General features: G+C 50.7%; 1 protein-coding gene across 1 annotated transcript in view; it reads right to left on the bottom strand.

Moving 5' to 3' along the window:
* Positions 1 to 10,225, bottom strand: part of FANCA (FA complementation group A) — a 37,679-nt gene extending 27,454 nt beyond the window's left edge. Inside the window, exons 1-9 of the mRNA XM_059824863.1 lie at positions 10,186 to 10,225; positions 9,509 to 9,618; positions 8,464 to 8,536; positions 7,871 to 8,013; positions 7,152 to 7,247; positions 4,819 to 4,892; positions 3,534 to 3,646; positions 2,730 to 2,812; positions 2,245 to 2,278 (exon numbers count right to left, since the gene is read on the bottom strand). Coding sequence (XP_059680846.1) covers positions 2,245 to 2,278; positions 2,730 to 2,812; positions 3,534 to 3,646; positions 4,819 to 4,892; positions 7,152 to 7,247; positions 7,871 to 8,013; positions 8,464 to 8,536; positions 9,509 to 9,618; positions 10,186 to 10,225 — 766 coding nt within the window. The remainder of the gene's footprint in view (positions 1 to 2,244; positions 2,279 to 2,729; positions 2,813 to 3,533; positions 3,647 to 4,818; positions 4,893 to 7,151; positions 7,248 to 7,870; positions 8,014 to 8,463; positions 8,537 to 9,508; positions 9,619 to 10,185) is intronic.
* Positions 10,226 to 15,537: the final 5,312 nt, after the last annotated feature.

Here is a 15,537-nt window from a genome sequence, read left to right on the forward strand (position 1 = left end):
ACACAGAGACTCAGAAACTATTAACACTAACCTTGAACCAATTTAAAAACATTCCCAAGAATGTGCTAATAATTAAGCCATCCAAAAATGCGCATAAATTAGTATTTCATTTCCAAACCCAATCCTAATTGTGCCCTGCATCTGCGAGTGTGAACACTGCAAAGCTGCAGGAGAGAAAAGTCTGTCTGGAGGCAGGGATTTGCACAAGCAAGCTTTGAATTAACAACCCCTGGAAACAACGGTCTTAACCGCCCTCACCAAACAAAGAGCACATTGCTGTTTGTGCCACACATTTGTGACAGCAGTGGGACTTCACGTTACATTTGCTTAGCAGAAATTCCTCCCAAAGCTAGATCTGCCCCAAAATGACTGGTAGAGGTCAAGCAGGTTGGCAGCTTGCACAGCACATTGCCTTGACCATCAGCCTACTCCACTCAAAGCCCACATACTGAGAGACCCTTTGCTTTACAGCCTGCTGCAGCAGCAGTTTTTCTGTTTCTTGTCCCACCCTATCTTTAAAAGCCTCCTCTTTTAACAGTTAAAAGAGTTTGTTTTCTTTATTGGGATCATTCAGTGAAGCTCCCTGAAAAGGAAATTTACTGAGCTGGGGCAGCAAAACAGGCGCCTTTCGTAAGGCAGTCCACAGTGTTAATATGTAATACTCTCCCCCCCTGCTGAGGAATACTTTAAGGTTAAGTAGGGGAGAATAGAGAAAAGGAGATAAACTCTACTTATCCTCGGGCACAGGAGTTCAATATAGCAAGATCATTACTATGAAGCACAGTGCTCCCATGCCACTTGCAGCCTGTCCTTCTCCTCCTGTGAAGGTCTTCATTAATAGTGAATTATTTTACATAAAGAATCCTAATGTTCTTCAAAGCAGCTGATTAGTTAAGCAAAACCCCTCAAAGGTGACCTAAAAGTATACACTAACAAAAATATCTTATATAAAACTTGTTTAATACATTTTCAGACACGTCAGTGGCAGCCCAGGCTGCACAAACGTGAAGGTCAAATGAAAAGCAGGTTAGCAGGCTGCTGCCTGACTGCCAGCAGCCTGCTGCTCTTCTTCCAAAATCCCCCTATTCCTGTGTTTATAAGGGTTATTTTTCAACTACCAACACTGTTAAAGGGCCACCTGAGATGGGACTCATGCATATTAAATAACACAGCACTTCTCTTAAGCTTTCCCTTTTTAGAAGCAATCCGCAAGGTCTGTAAGGCATCTGTCTGTAGACAATGCTCCCTGCGAGACATGAGGTAAGGGATCAGGCTGGCAGCGCCCATGGGGAGGGACGCAGAAGGGAGGGAGCAGTGCTGGTGGTAGGTCCTGGTTTTCAGTCATCTGAAAAAGCACTAGCTCTGCGACAGCACCGAGCACGTTGCTGAAACATGCCAACAAGAGAAGTGGTAAAGCGCTGTCGCTAAGGAGACAGGAAAGTAACAGCAGCTGCGCAGTCAGATTGTACTAATACACCAGTGTAGGGCACGTGAGGAGGTGTAAGTGAACGTGAGGAGGTGTAAGTGAACGCTTCCTCCGCTGTACAGCAGATACAGCAACTTACCGTGAAGATCATCTGTGACACAAGACAAAAATAACCCTCATGTGTGTTCAGTCTTTCTGCAGCGGGATTTGCAATGCAAATCAGGCACTACTAAGCTTGAGCTCTCAGCAGCAGCATCAGGAGTGCCCAGGCCAGAACAGGCGCGTTGTCCATAGGACAGTTAGTGAAGGCTGGCCGTTTAAAGACTACACACGTACCTTAGATGTCTTTGCTCAGCACAAAAAAAAAACCCAACTAGGTTTCACAAAACATTAGTCTGCAAATCCAAACCACGAACCAGCAAAATAGCTTACCTGCACGTAACTTTGTAAATTCAAGGTTTAATTTACTAAGCAGAAAAAATTCTCCTAGCTTAACCTCTGTGCTACAACAGATTGGATTGCTTCCACTCAAACTTGCTAAAAATCAGCTCAGATATCAACCTGATGTTGCAGCTGGGAGCATCAAAATGAACAAGCATAAAAGGCAAGAACTTATCTGCAGTGTTAGAAGCCACTCGCTTTACAAGAGCAAAAGGGAAAGCAGAGGCACATAAAATCAGCGACATAAGTACTATGCACAACAAAGGAGAAGCATCCCAGGCAAAGGATTTCTCCTTAGAGATTTAGCAGTGAACAAGGAGTGTAAGTCTAGCAAACAGCAGCGACTGCACGAAGATACGAATCACAAAAACACTTACATGTCAACATTCTTTGTAAGACAGCATGACAGATCTGTTCAAAATTGACAAAATTAAGACCATTTAGTGTTTCAAAGAGCTACAGTTACATGCAGAAAAAGTAAATTGACTCAAAAATAGAGTTTTGTCCCTCTTAAATTAAAGCTTAACTTTTACCTCAGGCTTTATGGTAGAGCAGATACAATAGACAGAAGGTCAAGCATTTTCCATGCTTACCAGGATTCCATGCCTCACATTCAAATGGAGAAAAGAGCAATCAAGGTGAAACCAAGGAAGCTTACAAAACCCTTGACACCCCACCTTGGAGAAATTCTCTATTAAAAAAGTCTTCTGGTTTCACTATTTCCTCCTCACCCACTCCAGCACCTCCACCACCACCCTTCGTTGCTCTAAGCTGATTTATTTATACTCAGCAAGGCACAGAGGTATATAAGGGAACTTCTTTTCTAAGTAACCATTTGTAAATAGGTTCATTTTGTCCTTACATAGGGGACCTTCTTGAATTCCGGCTTCCTTCCCACCTCCGAAGTTTGCTGAAAGCCATTCTGAAGAAACACGATCGCAAAGTCTGCAAATCAAGAAGGAATTGTTTCAGCATTCCCTTGCAATAAAGATCACTTGCTTTGTCACCTCCCCATCTCGGTCTCCCAACAGGACTAGTGTCTGAAAAGCATCATTCACTACACTGCAGTCAGCAGGATTCATTTATTTTCTTGGAGTAAAATTACGCCCAGGCAAAAGGATCTAGAACAATGGATGGCAAGGGGCACAGAAACTTAAAGGATTATAAAGACCAAAGCATTTACAGGCCTTACGCTCTATTAGCACTGCAGAGTTCATATGGGTTGTATTTGACCAACTGCACTGGTCCAAAGATCTGACTACAGCTCTTGAATCAAATTTTAACAAAACCACAAAATAAATAATAGAAAATGACAGGGGGAAAATGGAACTCTTAAATATTTCTGGTCCAAAATATCTCAGACATTTCGCAGGAGTGTCACGCTCTCAATTTATCATCCTGGCCCCATACACCTTGCAATTATGCTTTCTTGTGATATATATAGGGATATAGAAATTCAAGCCAATTATCACTTAAGGGAGAAAAAAAAAATCGCTACATTTGCCAAATAGAAAAATATATTCCCCTCATTGAAATGAGGTAGGAAAATGCAAAGCGAGGCCTCTGTTCTTACACCTCCAAGCTTTTGAGCTGCACAGGCCCTGCTGCAGGCTGCGCGGACCAGCAGCTGAGCCCAGCTCCACCAGCGCCCGGTTGAGTGCCTTGCCTGAGAGAACGCGCCCAGCGAGCTCCGCGTCCCCGGAGGGCTCCTCCGCTTGCTCGCAGAGGCCGCAGAGGCTGCTGCACAGCCATTCCACCACAGCAGGGGCAGACGGGTTGCTGAGAAGAAATAAAAGCACATTCATTTCAATCCCTCCTACTCTTCGTAAGGCTTGGGTTTTTGCTCCACCATCCCCTTGGACTGAGGAAAGACCCATCTGTGCGGGACTCTGACCTATATGTGGCATTTCATTTCTTTAATTTTGACCAGCAAATTTGCTTCATAAAAAGATTCCACAATACACATATCCAAAAGGAAAAAATACATGTGAAGTTGTGTGTTCAAGTATTTCCTCATCTCTGACATTATCACAGAATCACTAGGGTTGGAAAAGACCTGTAAGATCATCAAGTCCAACCATCATTAAAGTCTTTCCATTTAAAAAGTTCTGCTCGAAGAAAGACTTCAGTTCTTATTTCTAAGATACTTGGATAAAAAGGCTTAAAAAAAAAAATCAAGCTCTTAATCTATCCCTTTGGTTTCCTTAAATTTGAAGTACAATGGGCACTGAAGGCTTTTTTCCTATCCCATTAACAGACAAGTAAACTAATATCAAAAGCCTACAAGATCACTGTAACATTCCTTTGACACCACAGGAAAACAACCTGAACTTCACAAAGGATAACTGGTTTTAGTTGTTAGCTCTGTATTGGGAAAAAAATAAAAATAAATCAATTCTTAGAATAACTATTCTCTGGAGGTTAATTCTGCCAAACTTTACTGAAATGTAAGGTTTTGTGAAGACAGAAGCAGACAGCTTCTGCAAAGCAAGAGTTCTCGTCAAGACCAGCACTCATTTTTATGGGCTAAATGAGAGTTTCCAAAGCAGACCAGGCGGCACGGCCAGATGAACCGAAGGAGCCGGGTTACCAAGCCTTCTCCCACACGGCGTGGTAACCACCCACACGCAGCCATCTGTGCCGGTGAAACAAAGCAGGAGATAAAACATCACCTGGGACGGTCTGCAGCAGTGGTTCTCACCCAACCATTTCTCTTCGCATTGCAACTGATGGAGCGGCCACCAGACAACCAGCCACCACACCTTAAACTGCGCTAATTAACCCAGAGTAACCTCTGAAACCGAGGGCAACTTCTTAAATCCTGCTAATCCGATCACTTGCCAGCATCTGACTATATTCTTAGTCCGGAATACTCATGGCTAATCCCTGATTACATTTCAATAGGCTTTAAGAGATTAAATACACCTGCACACCTATAAACCTCTGCTCACCTCTCCAGCAGCTCTCCCAGGCCAACGATGTCGCCTCTGTGCAGGTGCCACACAGCCTCCAGCACTGGAGGGTCCTAACGAGATATCACAATTAGGTCATAGTCTGCATTTTGCAGTTAACATTAACACTTGGCTAACGTAAACTGTATTAAAAAAACCACCCTAAATTCCCATTATTCAAACTATCCAGAACTTACTAAAATTTTAAAACGACAACATAGGAAACACTAGATGAGGAAAGATTATATTTGATTTTTCCTTCCTACAAATTTTGAATGGTTTAGTGTTGTAGATGCACCATCATTTTAAATTTCACAGTCAAGTAAAAAATACATCCATCTTTGTCCCCCTGGAATAATGCTGATGCTGCATATTCAAAGGAGTAGTGGACATCTCAGAAAACAGGTAACACCACTAAGTTCCAAGTCTTGTTAATTCAGATCCAGAAACAGATTAGAGAATTATCACTTAGCCTATTAACTGTTTATTAGTCTCTGTGAAGCGAGTTTGCTGCTCTCAAATCCATTTCCCAATAGGAGACTACAGAAAGAGACACTGCAACTGTACAGACAGAGAGGCCGATGGATGCAGAGGAAAAACCAACGCAGCTCGGGCGGTCCTGCTCCTAAACGCCAGGCTCGCCATTGGCAAAATCAGCACTAGGCATCACTTCCATACAGATGAAACTGCTCCCTGCAACATCCCTTCCGAGCTCCCGCGTGGAACAGCATGTCCTGGAGGGTGTCCTGTGCCAGGAAGATGGGACTCCAGGGTGCACCTGGCAGGGAAAAAGCTGCAGCAGCAACTTCTGCTCATTCCAGCCTCTATACAGAAATGCTCCAAGCCGGAAACAAAATCTTCACGCCTTGTGAAGGAAGAGGTACTCGGGAGTCTTGGGCACAGAAGCCATTCAGGAGAAAAAAACCACGAGTTTTCTGCAGCGACCAGCAGCTGCCTCGTAGCATGACCCTAGACTCGCCCACGTATTTTGTCTTTGACAACCTAATTCTTTACTGTAACAATCTCAGTTACACAGCAGCACTTGGTCTCCATGTCTACCTGAGAACAAGGTGATCTTAATCAGCCTACAAAACACACAGGATTCTATTTTCAGCCCAGGATCGGATATTTGAGACTAGAGCATGCCTCTTTATCATGGCAGATCAGCGTCTTCCTTCTTTCCCACCAGAGCAGCGAGCAACAAAAACTGTCCTGCTCACAAAAAGTCCTCAATTCCACTTAGAGCATCACTTATCTTAAGAAAACAAACAACCCAATGAAATCAAGACAACGCATTTGTGAAGCAACACAACCTGTTAGCTGCTATTGTATTTCTCTCAAGCCATTTTCTGTGTGAACTCACTTAGGCTTATCCCCATTCCCAGATAAATAGAGCAGAGAACCAGAACACCAAAGACGCATTGAATATTGCTGGCAAAGCACATAAAGGACTTCTGGGACCCTGCCACTCCACAGCCAGCTGGGAGCTTCGGCACTGCCTGGTTAATCGATCTGGATTGCCTGGCCCAGACAGCAAACCCACGTGCCAACAGATGGACAGGGTTATTAGCATATTCCATTGATAACAGTGAAGCTAAATAGGAAAGAAAACAATACCCCCAAAGCTTTATTAACTGCGGTGTCACCTCAGATGAGTTTAATCCCATTACCATGCTGTAACACCAGGCACTGTATTGCCATGCCCTTCCTAGCTGGTTCCTAGTGAGAACCAGCCCTGCTCAGTACAAATGGAAAGAGTGAGACATCTCCTTCAGAGAGGTAAAAATCCTGCTTGCCTACCTCCCCAAAAACCAATGCTTGATCACCAAGATGCTATCAACTCTCCTTTGTAGCAGTTTCTCGGCAAAAACGGCCACGCAATTTTAATAATTCGCCTACTTCCAAACCTCTGCTAAGTCCTCTTCAAAAAAGCAAATCCTGCTATGGAGGCAAGGAAGTTCCCAGTGAACTAGCTTTAAAATAAACAAAACAAACAGAAAAACCCCACCATTTATAATTCAGTTCATGCTTTAGAAAGGTCAGAAAGATCACAGTGATTCTCAGGATAAGTTCACAACTGCAGTCGACCCCGAGCAGGGATAAGCAGTGACAAGACTGCAGTCAACCCCGAGCAGGGATAAGCAGCGGCAAGACTGCTCTAGATCACCAAAAAAAAGACCGAAGGAAACTGAACAGAAATCACAGCACTTCACCAGTCCATTTAACAGTTATCCCTGGCCGTCACAGCAGAGGAGGGTTGAAAACACGCTACCACATCCCAAAGGTGAAATCTAAATGGTCTGTAACAAGGCAATGTTTCTCTTCTTTCTTACCTTCATTTTCCACATTTCTTGACAGAAGAGTGAGCGACAGAACACATTGCTCGCCACCAAATCCTTGACCGTTTGAAGCAAGCAAGACAACCTCTTCTGGAATCACCCCGGAAATGAAGCAGAAATAATTTCCTTTGTAGATAATATATTCTTAGAAAAACAATTTGTTACTTTTCACTGTTGACTGCTTTTTAAGGGCTTAAATCGTGGAGAGAATTCATGGGAAAGGCCCAAACCTTTTATCTTAAGGCTGCACTAAAGGCAGCCGGGCTGACAGCAGCGACACCTGACAGCTCCTCGGGGGTGACTTGAGCCAGCGGTCACGGCACAGCTTTTGTACGGATGGCCATCTCCACAGCTGGCTACACCGCAAACTGAGACGATCAATAAAGAGGGAGCCGTGGATAAGAGAGACCAAACCACGCCAGGGAAGGCTGAGGTACACCAGAGGTGATAACTCGGGATCTGGTTAGAGAGACCCGCGTAATGCTGCACTTCAGCAACAGACAAAAAACTTCATTTCCAAGCTGTCAAAACCAGCCGCTTTCCTGTACGGGAGAACACCGTACTTCTGTGAGCACATCGGACACAGAAATGAATAATTGGCCACTCAGGTCCTATGTGTTTGGGTGACTTTATCAGAACAGATGAACTGGATTTAAAGTCAAACCTAACAATACCGTTTTCTTGGTAAACTAAATGTAAACTTTTTCCCTTACTCTCTGGTCCAAGTTCAGCAGCGGTACTTGAGAGGGGCTTGCAGAAGCCTGGCAAATCCGCTCGATGTTGGTAACAGCGTTTTTGGCTGCCAAGATTGCTGTGGGTACACCCAATCTTGAGGCCTGTTCCTGCAGAACAGAGACTAAAAAACACAAAACAAGCAGAAAGCTGAAAGCATGGGAGAAAAAAGGGTTTGAACACATGACTATGAAGACAGAAGTCCCAAGTCTTAAACTCCTTCCAGCACAGATGTCATTTGTTGCAAATCATTTTTATTTCCATGTATTATTCCTTTACTGTACATAAAACAGGGGCAGAACAACCAGGGGGAGAGGTGGAATATCCTTGCAAAGCAGATTTTTGTATTTTAGTCTTGTGGGGCTCACAGTAACACTTTCAAATAATCAAAATATGTAACGATCAGTCCTTGCCAGCAGCGTCATTACTGGACAAGTAAGAAATGAGTAGCCAAACAGGAGACTAGAACAATGACAAGAAAGTAGAACTGGGATTGCATTTAACAGGCAGAAATTCAGTACATAAGGAAAAGTTCTTTCCCACGCCTGTCTCCAATAGATCCTCTTTCACTCACCTATAAATGATTCTGATGATACTTCCTGGTGCTCCACACCACCCTGTCCACCTGGCTTGACTGAATCTTCCACCTGGAAGCCAAACAGAAAGAGTCTTAGACATCTATTACACACATTTACAAACCTAGTCCCTCTAAAGCATACTGAGCAGCTCTGGCATTCTTGGGGACTGGAGCAACTGAAGTGAAATTAACACCAAGCTCCCACGTGGTTCTGGTAAACCAGAGAGTTCACCCTTTACAAGAGACAGTTGTCTTCATTTTATGCAGAGAAAATAAGAAGATACAGGTCAAAGTTACTTGTCCCCAGTCACCCAACAGATCAGCAGCACCACCAGGAACAGAATTTCTGTCTTTCAAGTCTCTTCTGTGAAGCCACACTGACATAAATATTTGATGAAACATGTCCAAATGTTGGATCCTTTTCTAGTTAAACCTCCTTTTTTCTTTTTATAAAGACAACTATTCTTTACAGAAAGAAACATCCTTGTAGCTGAAGGGTGGGAAGTATTTGCATTGTCTATTGCAGTTATCAAAATCAAAAGCTCTCTCCAGTGTGTGAGAAGGTAGAACATGGCCAAGTCAGAATGTCGGCTCAAGCGTCTATATAGGTAAATGACACAAGTCTTCATAAAGACAGTCACAGTAGTCAGAAATGGTTGGTAATTCAGAGAAAACCCAATAGTGTCTCCTGATTTTTTTTCCTATATTCACAAGAAGCCAGTTCTGACCCTGAGGAAAAGGTGCTGGATTTCCCTTTGTCCCAAATCCAAACCATGCTTAACCATTTTTAGTCTGTAACAATCAAAACATAGAGGAATAAAGGAAAAAAAAAAAAAAAAAAGCTCATTTCCACAACACAGACCTCTAAACTTCAGCTTACTCCTACAGTCCTGTTTTTTTCTTTTCACCTGTCATGAAGGCTGTGTTCCTGGGACATTCATCCCAGAGTTGCCCTAGGAAGGACCCTGGTGGAACCCAGCTCCAGCTGGGATCTCCCACGATCCCCAGCCTGACCATTGCACCCCGGACCACCCGCTCCTACCTCCAGGAGGAGGTCATTCAGGTTCTGATGGCGATCCAGAAGGCGCAGAGCTGCTTCCTGGAGCTCTGCTCTGCTCCCAAAGGCACTTTTTCGTTTCCTGGCTCTCCCTGCTGAGAAGTCGGGATTTCTTTTATAACCACAGCTTGATCCAACAGCCCCACTGAGGACACCTCCCTGTCCCTACAGCACACATCCCCGACGGGGCAACGGTGGCCCCGGTCAGACCCTTGTTAGCCAGCAGCACGGCAGGAGCAGCGCAGGATGGTTCTGTACGGTTTGCTCCGGGCAGCTCTGCAGACAACGGCCTTCAGCACAACCAGCCCAGCCAAAGCCCTGTCAGGCACTGCCAGCCATCGGCCTCTGAAGGCCCTTGGCCCAGAGCAACCACAGTGCCGCCCTGACCCCCCCCACACCAGGACAGGAGCCACAGCAGGGCCACAGGAAGGCCACCAGCCTTTGGGAGAAGGTTGCCAGCAGGAGCAGGAGCCGCAGAGCTGAGGAGGAGCTGAGGCGTGGGGCTGCCGGGGGCCCAGAGCCCCGCACAGGCCGCAGGAGGGTGGGGTATGAGGGCAGAGAGGGGACATTCACCCCTCCCTTCCCCTCCGCCGTCCCTGCAGGAAGCGCCAGGCCAAGAGCTCACTCAGAGGAGCCCCGGCGCCGCCTCAGCCCGGACCTACCCAGCAGGTCCCGCCATGTCCTCCCGCCCGGCCCCGCCATGACGGCGGCCCCTGCCCGCTTCCCGCCAAACAAACCCGCCCGCCCTGCGCCGCCATTGGCTGCCCGCCGGGGGAAGCCGCCTCCGCCCATTGGCTGGAAGGGCGGCGTGGCCCCGCCCACCCTTCCGCCATCTTGGTAGTGGCGGAGGCGGGGGCTGCCATGTTGGAGAGGGCGGTCGGCGTCCGTCGTGGGGGCAGGCAGCCGTGGGGTGGGGCGGGTGAGGTGCGATGTGGGGGGACACGCTGGGGCAGGGCACGGAGCAGGGCACAGCCTTCTGTTTGCGGCAGGGTGTGTGGGACAGGGGTGGGTGGCTCAGGCCGCAGCCGTGACACGGCCACCAGGATGGCGGCTGTCCCCTGGCAGGCCCTGAGGTGAGGCCGCCTGCCTGGGCCCGGCTGCGGGCGGGGGGCTCAGCGCAGCAGGCCCAGACACCCCCACAGACTGGCCGGGCCGGGGCCGGGGGCAGCCACCGTGTCTCGGGCCTAATCCCAGTGCAGCCTCCCTGGGAAGGGCTCCCGCCCCGGCTCCGGCAGCCACAGCGTTTCCCCGCTCCCGGCCTCCGTCTCCGCGCAGATGGCTCTGGCGGTGAACGGACCCCTTGTAGCCGCGCTTCCCTGGGGAGCGAGGGTGCTGTGTGCCCCTTGTACCCCCAGGGAAGGGGACAAGGGGAGGCTGGCACTCCCGTGGGGGGAAATCACACAGCCAGGCATTGCTGGGGGCAATACAGGTTTCAGAGGGAGCAGCATGGAATTCCCACAGGGATTTTCCTCGTCTGATCCTTCCTGGAGATTAACTGCTGCCGGTTAGCTGTCGTTAGCGGTTAGCTGTCGTTAGCGTGCCTGGCAGAGGGTTGGAGGCAGGAGCTGGGAATTCGTTAGCAGGATGGCAGTGTAGGGGCTATTCACCGTCGGGAGGCTAGCTTATAGCTTCTGTTTGCGGACGTTGGAAACGCTGTGCTGGAATTGGCTGCGGGATGTTTTTATTGTAGTGCTGGCCCCCGTGGCAGGTGAGTCAGCAGAGCCGGAGAAAACCCTTCCCGGCAGGGCCGGCAGCAGGCGAAGCTCTGGCTCTGGCACTGGCGGTGCGATGGGGTCCTGCAGCCAGCCTGCCACCGTGCCGGGGAGGCTGCGGAAGGTCACCACAGCACCAAATCTCGGCTTGGAGACAGCGAGTGAAACCTTTTCCAGAATCATGTTTCTGAATCGCTTTAAGCCCCCAATGCCATCATCAAGTTTGTGGCAGCACCAGGTTTTGGAGGGGCACATCAAAGAGTTTGTTCCCTCTGCCCCCCCTGGGTGGCTTGGCGAGCTCCGGCGCTGGCTGGGGAGCTGGGGGAGCCCCAAGCCGGCAAAGCAAATCAAAACCTCTCCAACAGCAACCCTGCCAGGGAGTACATCTGCGGGGGGCTCGTTTTGCAGATGGTGGGGCTGGCCTACGCAGGGGAACGGAGGACACGGTGACAGCTGAGGGAGCGGGGACATGGGTGGGAGTGGGGCTGTGGGATGTGGCACCTCGGTGTTGCCCCTGGAAAGGCACAGCCAGGAGGAACAGGCTGGGAGGGAAGTGGGAGTACTGAGTCAGATTGGGGGTCCATACTGGAGGAATTGAGGGGGGCTTAGACTGGGGTTAGAGCCAGTAATTAACATGATTAAGAAGCCGGAAGGACTCATCTGCAACAGAATGAAATATTTGCATCATTAAGGGAAGGGAAGGAAAGGAAAGGACGTGCCTCCCTCCCGAGACTGGAGATAAGCAGGAGCAGCAAGGTACAAAGAGACAAAGAGATAAAGAGAGCGTGGGATGGGGCAGGGAGCGTAATTTCAGCCGGAGGTGAGGGGAAATCACCTGTGAGCTCTGAGGACCGGGACATGTCCCTGGAACGTGGGTGCTCAGGGCCACTGGGTTGTCCCCTCTCCTGTCCTCCCCAAGCATCCCTGCACCCGTGTCCCATGTGTTGCAGAACCCTGCGTGTAACCGGTCCCACGCTGCGGACCAGGGAGTGTCCGCCATCACCCACGGGTGGCAGTGGAACAGTTAAATGTCTCTGTTATCAATACTGCCGGCAGGTCTCTGCGGCCTCGCTGGTTTACTGGCCTGCAAAGAGCCGCGCTCGCTATATTTAATCCCTCAATGCATTATCTGTGAGGTACGCCGAGTTAATGCAGTCTGCTCAGAGAAATACTAATGAAGAGGACTCTAGAAAGGAAACAGAGCTTTAACAAACGCTCTGCGATTCAGTCTGCCCCTCCAGCCCCCAAGCCTTTGCCGTGCCTTGCTCTCCTTCCACAGCGGGGCAGATCTGGCAGAGCCGGGCTGTGCTGGGCCCCAGGAGCGGATACGGCTGTGCCGAGAGCAGGGTCCGGCCCAGAGGCAGTAACGTGGGACTGGCAGCTCTGGAGATGGGCCGGGAAGCCGGCGGGCTCGCTGCCCTTGTTCAGAGAAAGGCTCAGCCTGGCTGTTCGCACCTGGACAAGAGGAGTGCGAAACCCCAGAGACCTTTACAATAGAACTGACTCCATAAGGCGGACGGCTTTGCAGAATCCAGCCTGATCTCTTCAAGCATCACACCCATAAGCCACACTTGCCTGGCAGGAATGGTCTCGTCCGTGTCCCAGGTCATCCTCGGTTGCAGCTGAGGACAGGGCTGGCCACCGTGCCCACAGCCCCACTGCTTTCATCAGGAGCGTGGATCAGGGTGCTCCTCCAAAGGGATCACCCGGTGTGGCTGGCCCCGGCAGGCCGTCGGACCCAGAGCTCAGGTTTCTGGGGTGCCCCAGACTTTCTTCCTGTGCAGAGGAGACTGGGGAGCTCTTACAGCATCTGCACCCCGGGACCCCGGTGCCTCCATTGCACGACAGACCCGCTGCAGACCCGCTCCTGCCCCAGACCGGGGTGTAGGGCAGCAGTGGCGAATGCAGCAGGACAGGGCTCGGCGTCCCCCTCGGGGAGACTGAAGTGCCAGTCTTGGGGCGAGGGCTCAGTTGACTCAGGGCTGGCTGGGACGTTTCGGGGAACCAGAAAGTCCGGGAGCAGCGAGTGGCCCATTACACCAGGCACAGTCAGGGCCCCATCTCTGGTTTGACCAAAGAAGAAAAACCAGGGGGAAACCATCACCGCGGTGGCCAAACCGATGAGAAACCCTCCGAGGGGGCGTGGGGAGGCGCAGCTGAGAGCTCGGCATTGCTGCCCGGAGCCGGGGGCTGCACTCCAGGCAGCGACGCCAGGAAGCTCCTTGAACTCCAGCCACATCTGAGGCCAGCACGCAGCATGCAACAGAAGCGAGCTCCCTTGTAAAACGCTCTCTCCTTTCATGGACCCCGGTTTATTGCAGCATCTAAGGAAAGTGGGATAGGTGCATCCAACCCACGGGTGTTCTGTGCGCTCATCTCAGGTTCCTGCGGCTTTTTAAGGAAATTTTTTGCATATGACAGATGAAACCCATGTGAATGTATTACCTGCAAACAAACATGGCGCACAGCACGCAGCCCTGCTGCAGGCTGCTGGGGAAGGGCTCTGCCCTCCATCCCGGCTCGGCGGACGTCTCGCTGGGGCACGTCCTGCTTCGATGCCGAGGGTGGCAGGGAGCCGGGAAATCTAACCTTCCCACAGTGCTCTGCAACCATTTCCCAACCTGTTCATTTTTTTTTTTTCTATTTCTTTTATTTTTAATTATATTTCCCCTATACACATACACACTTGGCTTTTGTTTGATTTTTTCCAAGACGGTAGCTTTTAATTACATCTTTATTTCATATTAATTACAGTTTTACCCAAAGCAAAGAGCTTCATGCTTTATAATTCAAATGCATTCCCATTAATCCTGCAGGTTGGGTTATTGCTGCCTTCAAACGCTGCGCGTCCTCCCCGCTCCTATCCCCGACGGTGCCGCCCTGGCTGTGTCCGGAGGCGCTGGCAGGTGTGTGCAGCGCAGGAAAGCCGGCAGCCGGCTCGGCCCGGCGCAGACCCGCTGTGGCGGGCAGCATGCGTGGTTTTCCTCCTTCTAACGTCGCTTCCCAAGCAGGCTCCAAAGCCGGCTGATTACAGAGTAAATGTCGCATTCAAATCTCTCTTGGTGCGGAAAGCCAGACCCAGACGTCAGCGTCCCAGCCAAGAGCTGCTCTGGAGGGTCAGAGCCATGCGGTTTTCCTGTGACATGCGGATCCGGCCAGGGCTGAGGCCGGCACTGTGCTCCCAATCCCCTGCAACAGGCTCCCACCCCGGCGACGGTGCATTTGAGTAATCCCAGAGATGCACGGGCACTTCGGATTGTCTGTATCCATCCTCCCCCTTCCCAAACCCCAGGGCACCGTGCAGGGCTGCATTTCCCAGCCGTCCAACTCTATTCTCCCATTTCCTTCCCCAGAGTTGGAGCTGACACTGCTCAGGTTCTCCAGGACGGACATTGGAGGGCATTTCTCTCCCGTGGCACTGCAGGCACCATCCCAGACTCTTTGCTGGAGGTCTCCCGCCCCGGGGCAGCTCTTTGGCTGTGTGGGATGGACGAGCGCCCACGTGCCGGCTCCATCCCTCTCCCAGCCCTGCCAGCACGGCTCTGGGACTGGCCCCAGTTTATGCTCATGAGTTAATGGAGCTGAGACGGGGTTTTATGCTCCTTCCATCATGGAAATGGGAAGCTCATCATGACAAGAGCTTTCACTTGACCTTTCACGATGGGCCAGCTGTCCTTTCTGCTCTGCCAGGACTGTCCTGCCCACCCCACACGTCTGGAGGGACCCACTGGTGCCTGGGCCTGAGCCTGGTGTCGGCACCGTGCCACGCCAGCCTTTCCTCGCAGCTGCGGGACATCGTCCCCCCCTGCATCGTGTTCCCATGGGACATCGTCTCCCTGGGGACTCCAGCTGCTCATCCCAGCGCCTTCAGCTGGCTTCTGCTGCTCCTGGCCGTGCCCAAACCATGTGCAGCATCCAGAGCTCTTCTCCTTCCCTCCTGGGGAGTTTTACTGTCCCGGCCTGGCCCCTTCCCTCCGCCGGCTTCCCAGACCAGCCGAGCCGAGCTCCCCGCGGCTCCCCTCCCTTCCCACCACCCCTGTGGCCTCTGCCCTCGCAGGCGGCCGGGGGCTCGCAGCTGTGTTTCCCCTGATGTCCCCCTGGCCCTGAGGCCATTGTGTCCCTATGCCTGCCTGTCCCACGCATGGGCCGTGGCCACCCCGGACCTCTCAGGGAGCAGGAGCCACAACCACGTCCCTTGTGGGGGGCTGTCCCCCAGCAGTGCCTTGCACCCCGCGCCCAGCCCCCAGCACTCATCCTGGGCACTGCATCCCGCACCCCGTCACGTGCCCCGCACCCTGGGGG

The sequence above is a fragment of the Gavia stellata genome, chromosome 15, assembly GCF_030936135.1.
Source record: "Gavia stellata isolate bGavSte3 chromosome 15, bGavSte3.hap2, whole genome shotgun sequence".
Lineage (NCBI taxonomy): Eukaryota > Metazoa > Chordata > Aves > Gaviiformes > Gaviidae > Gavia > Gavia stellata.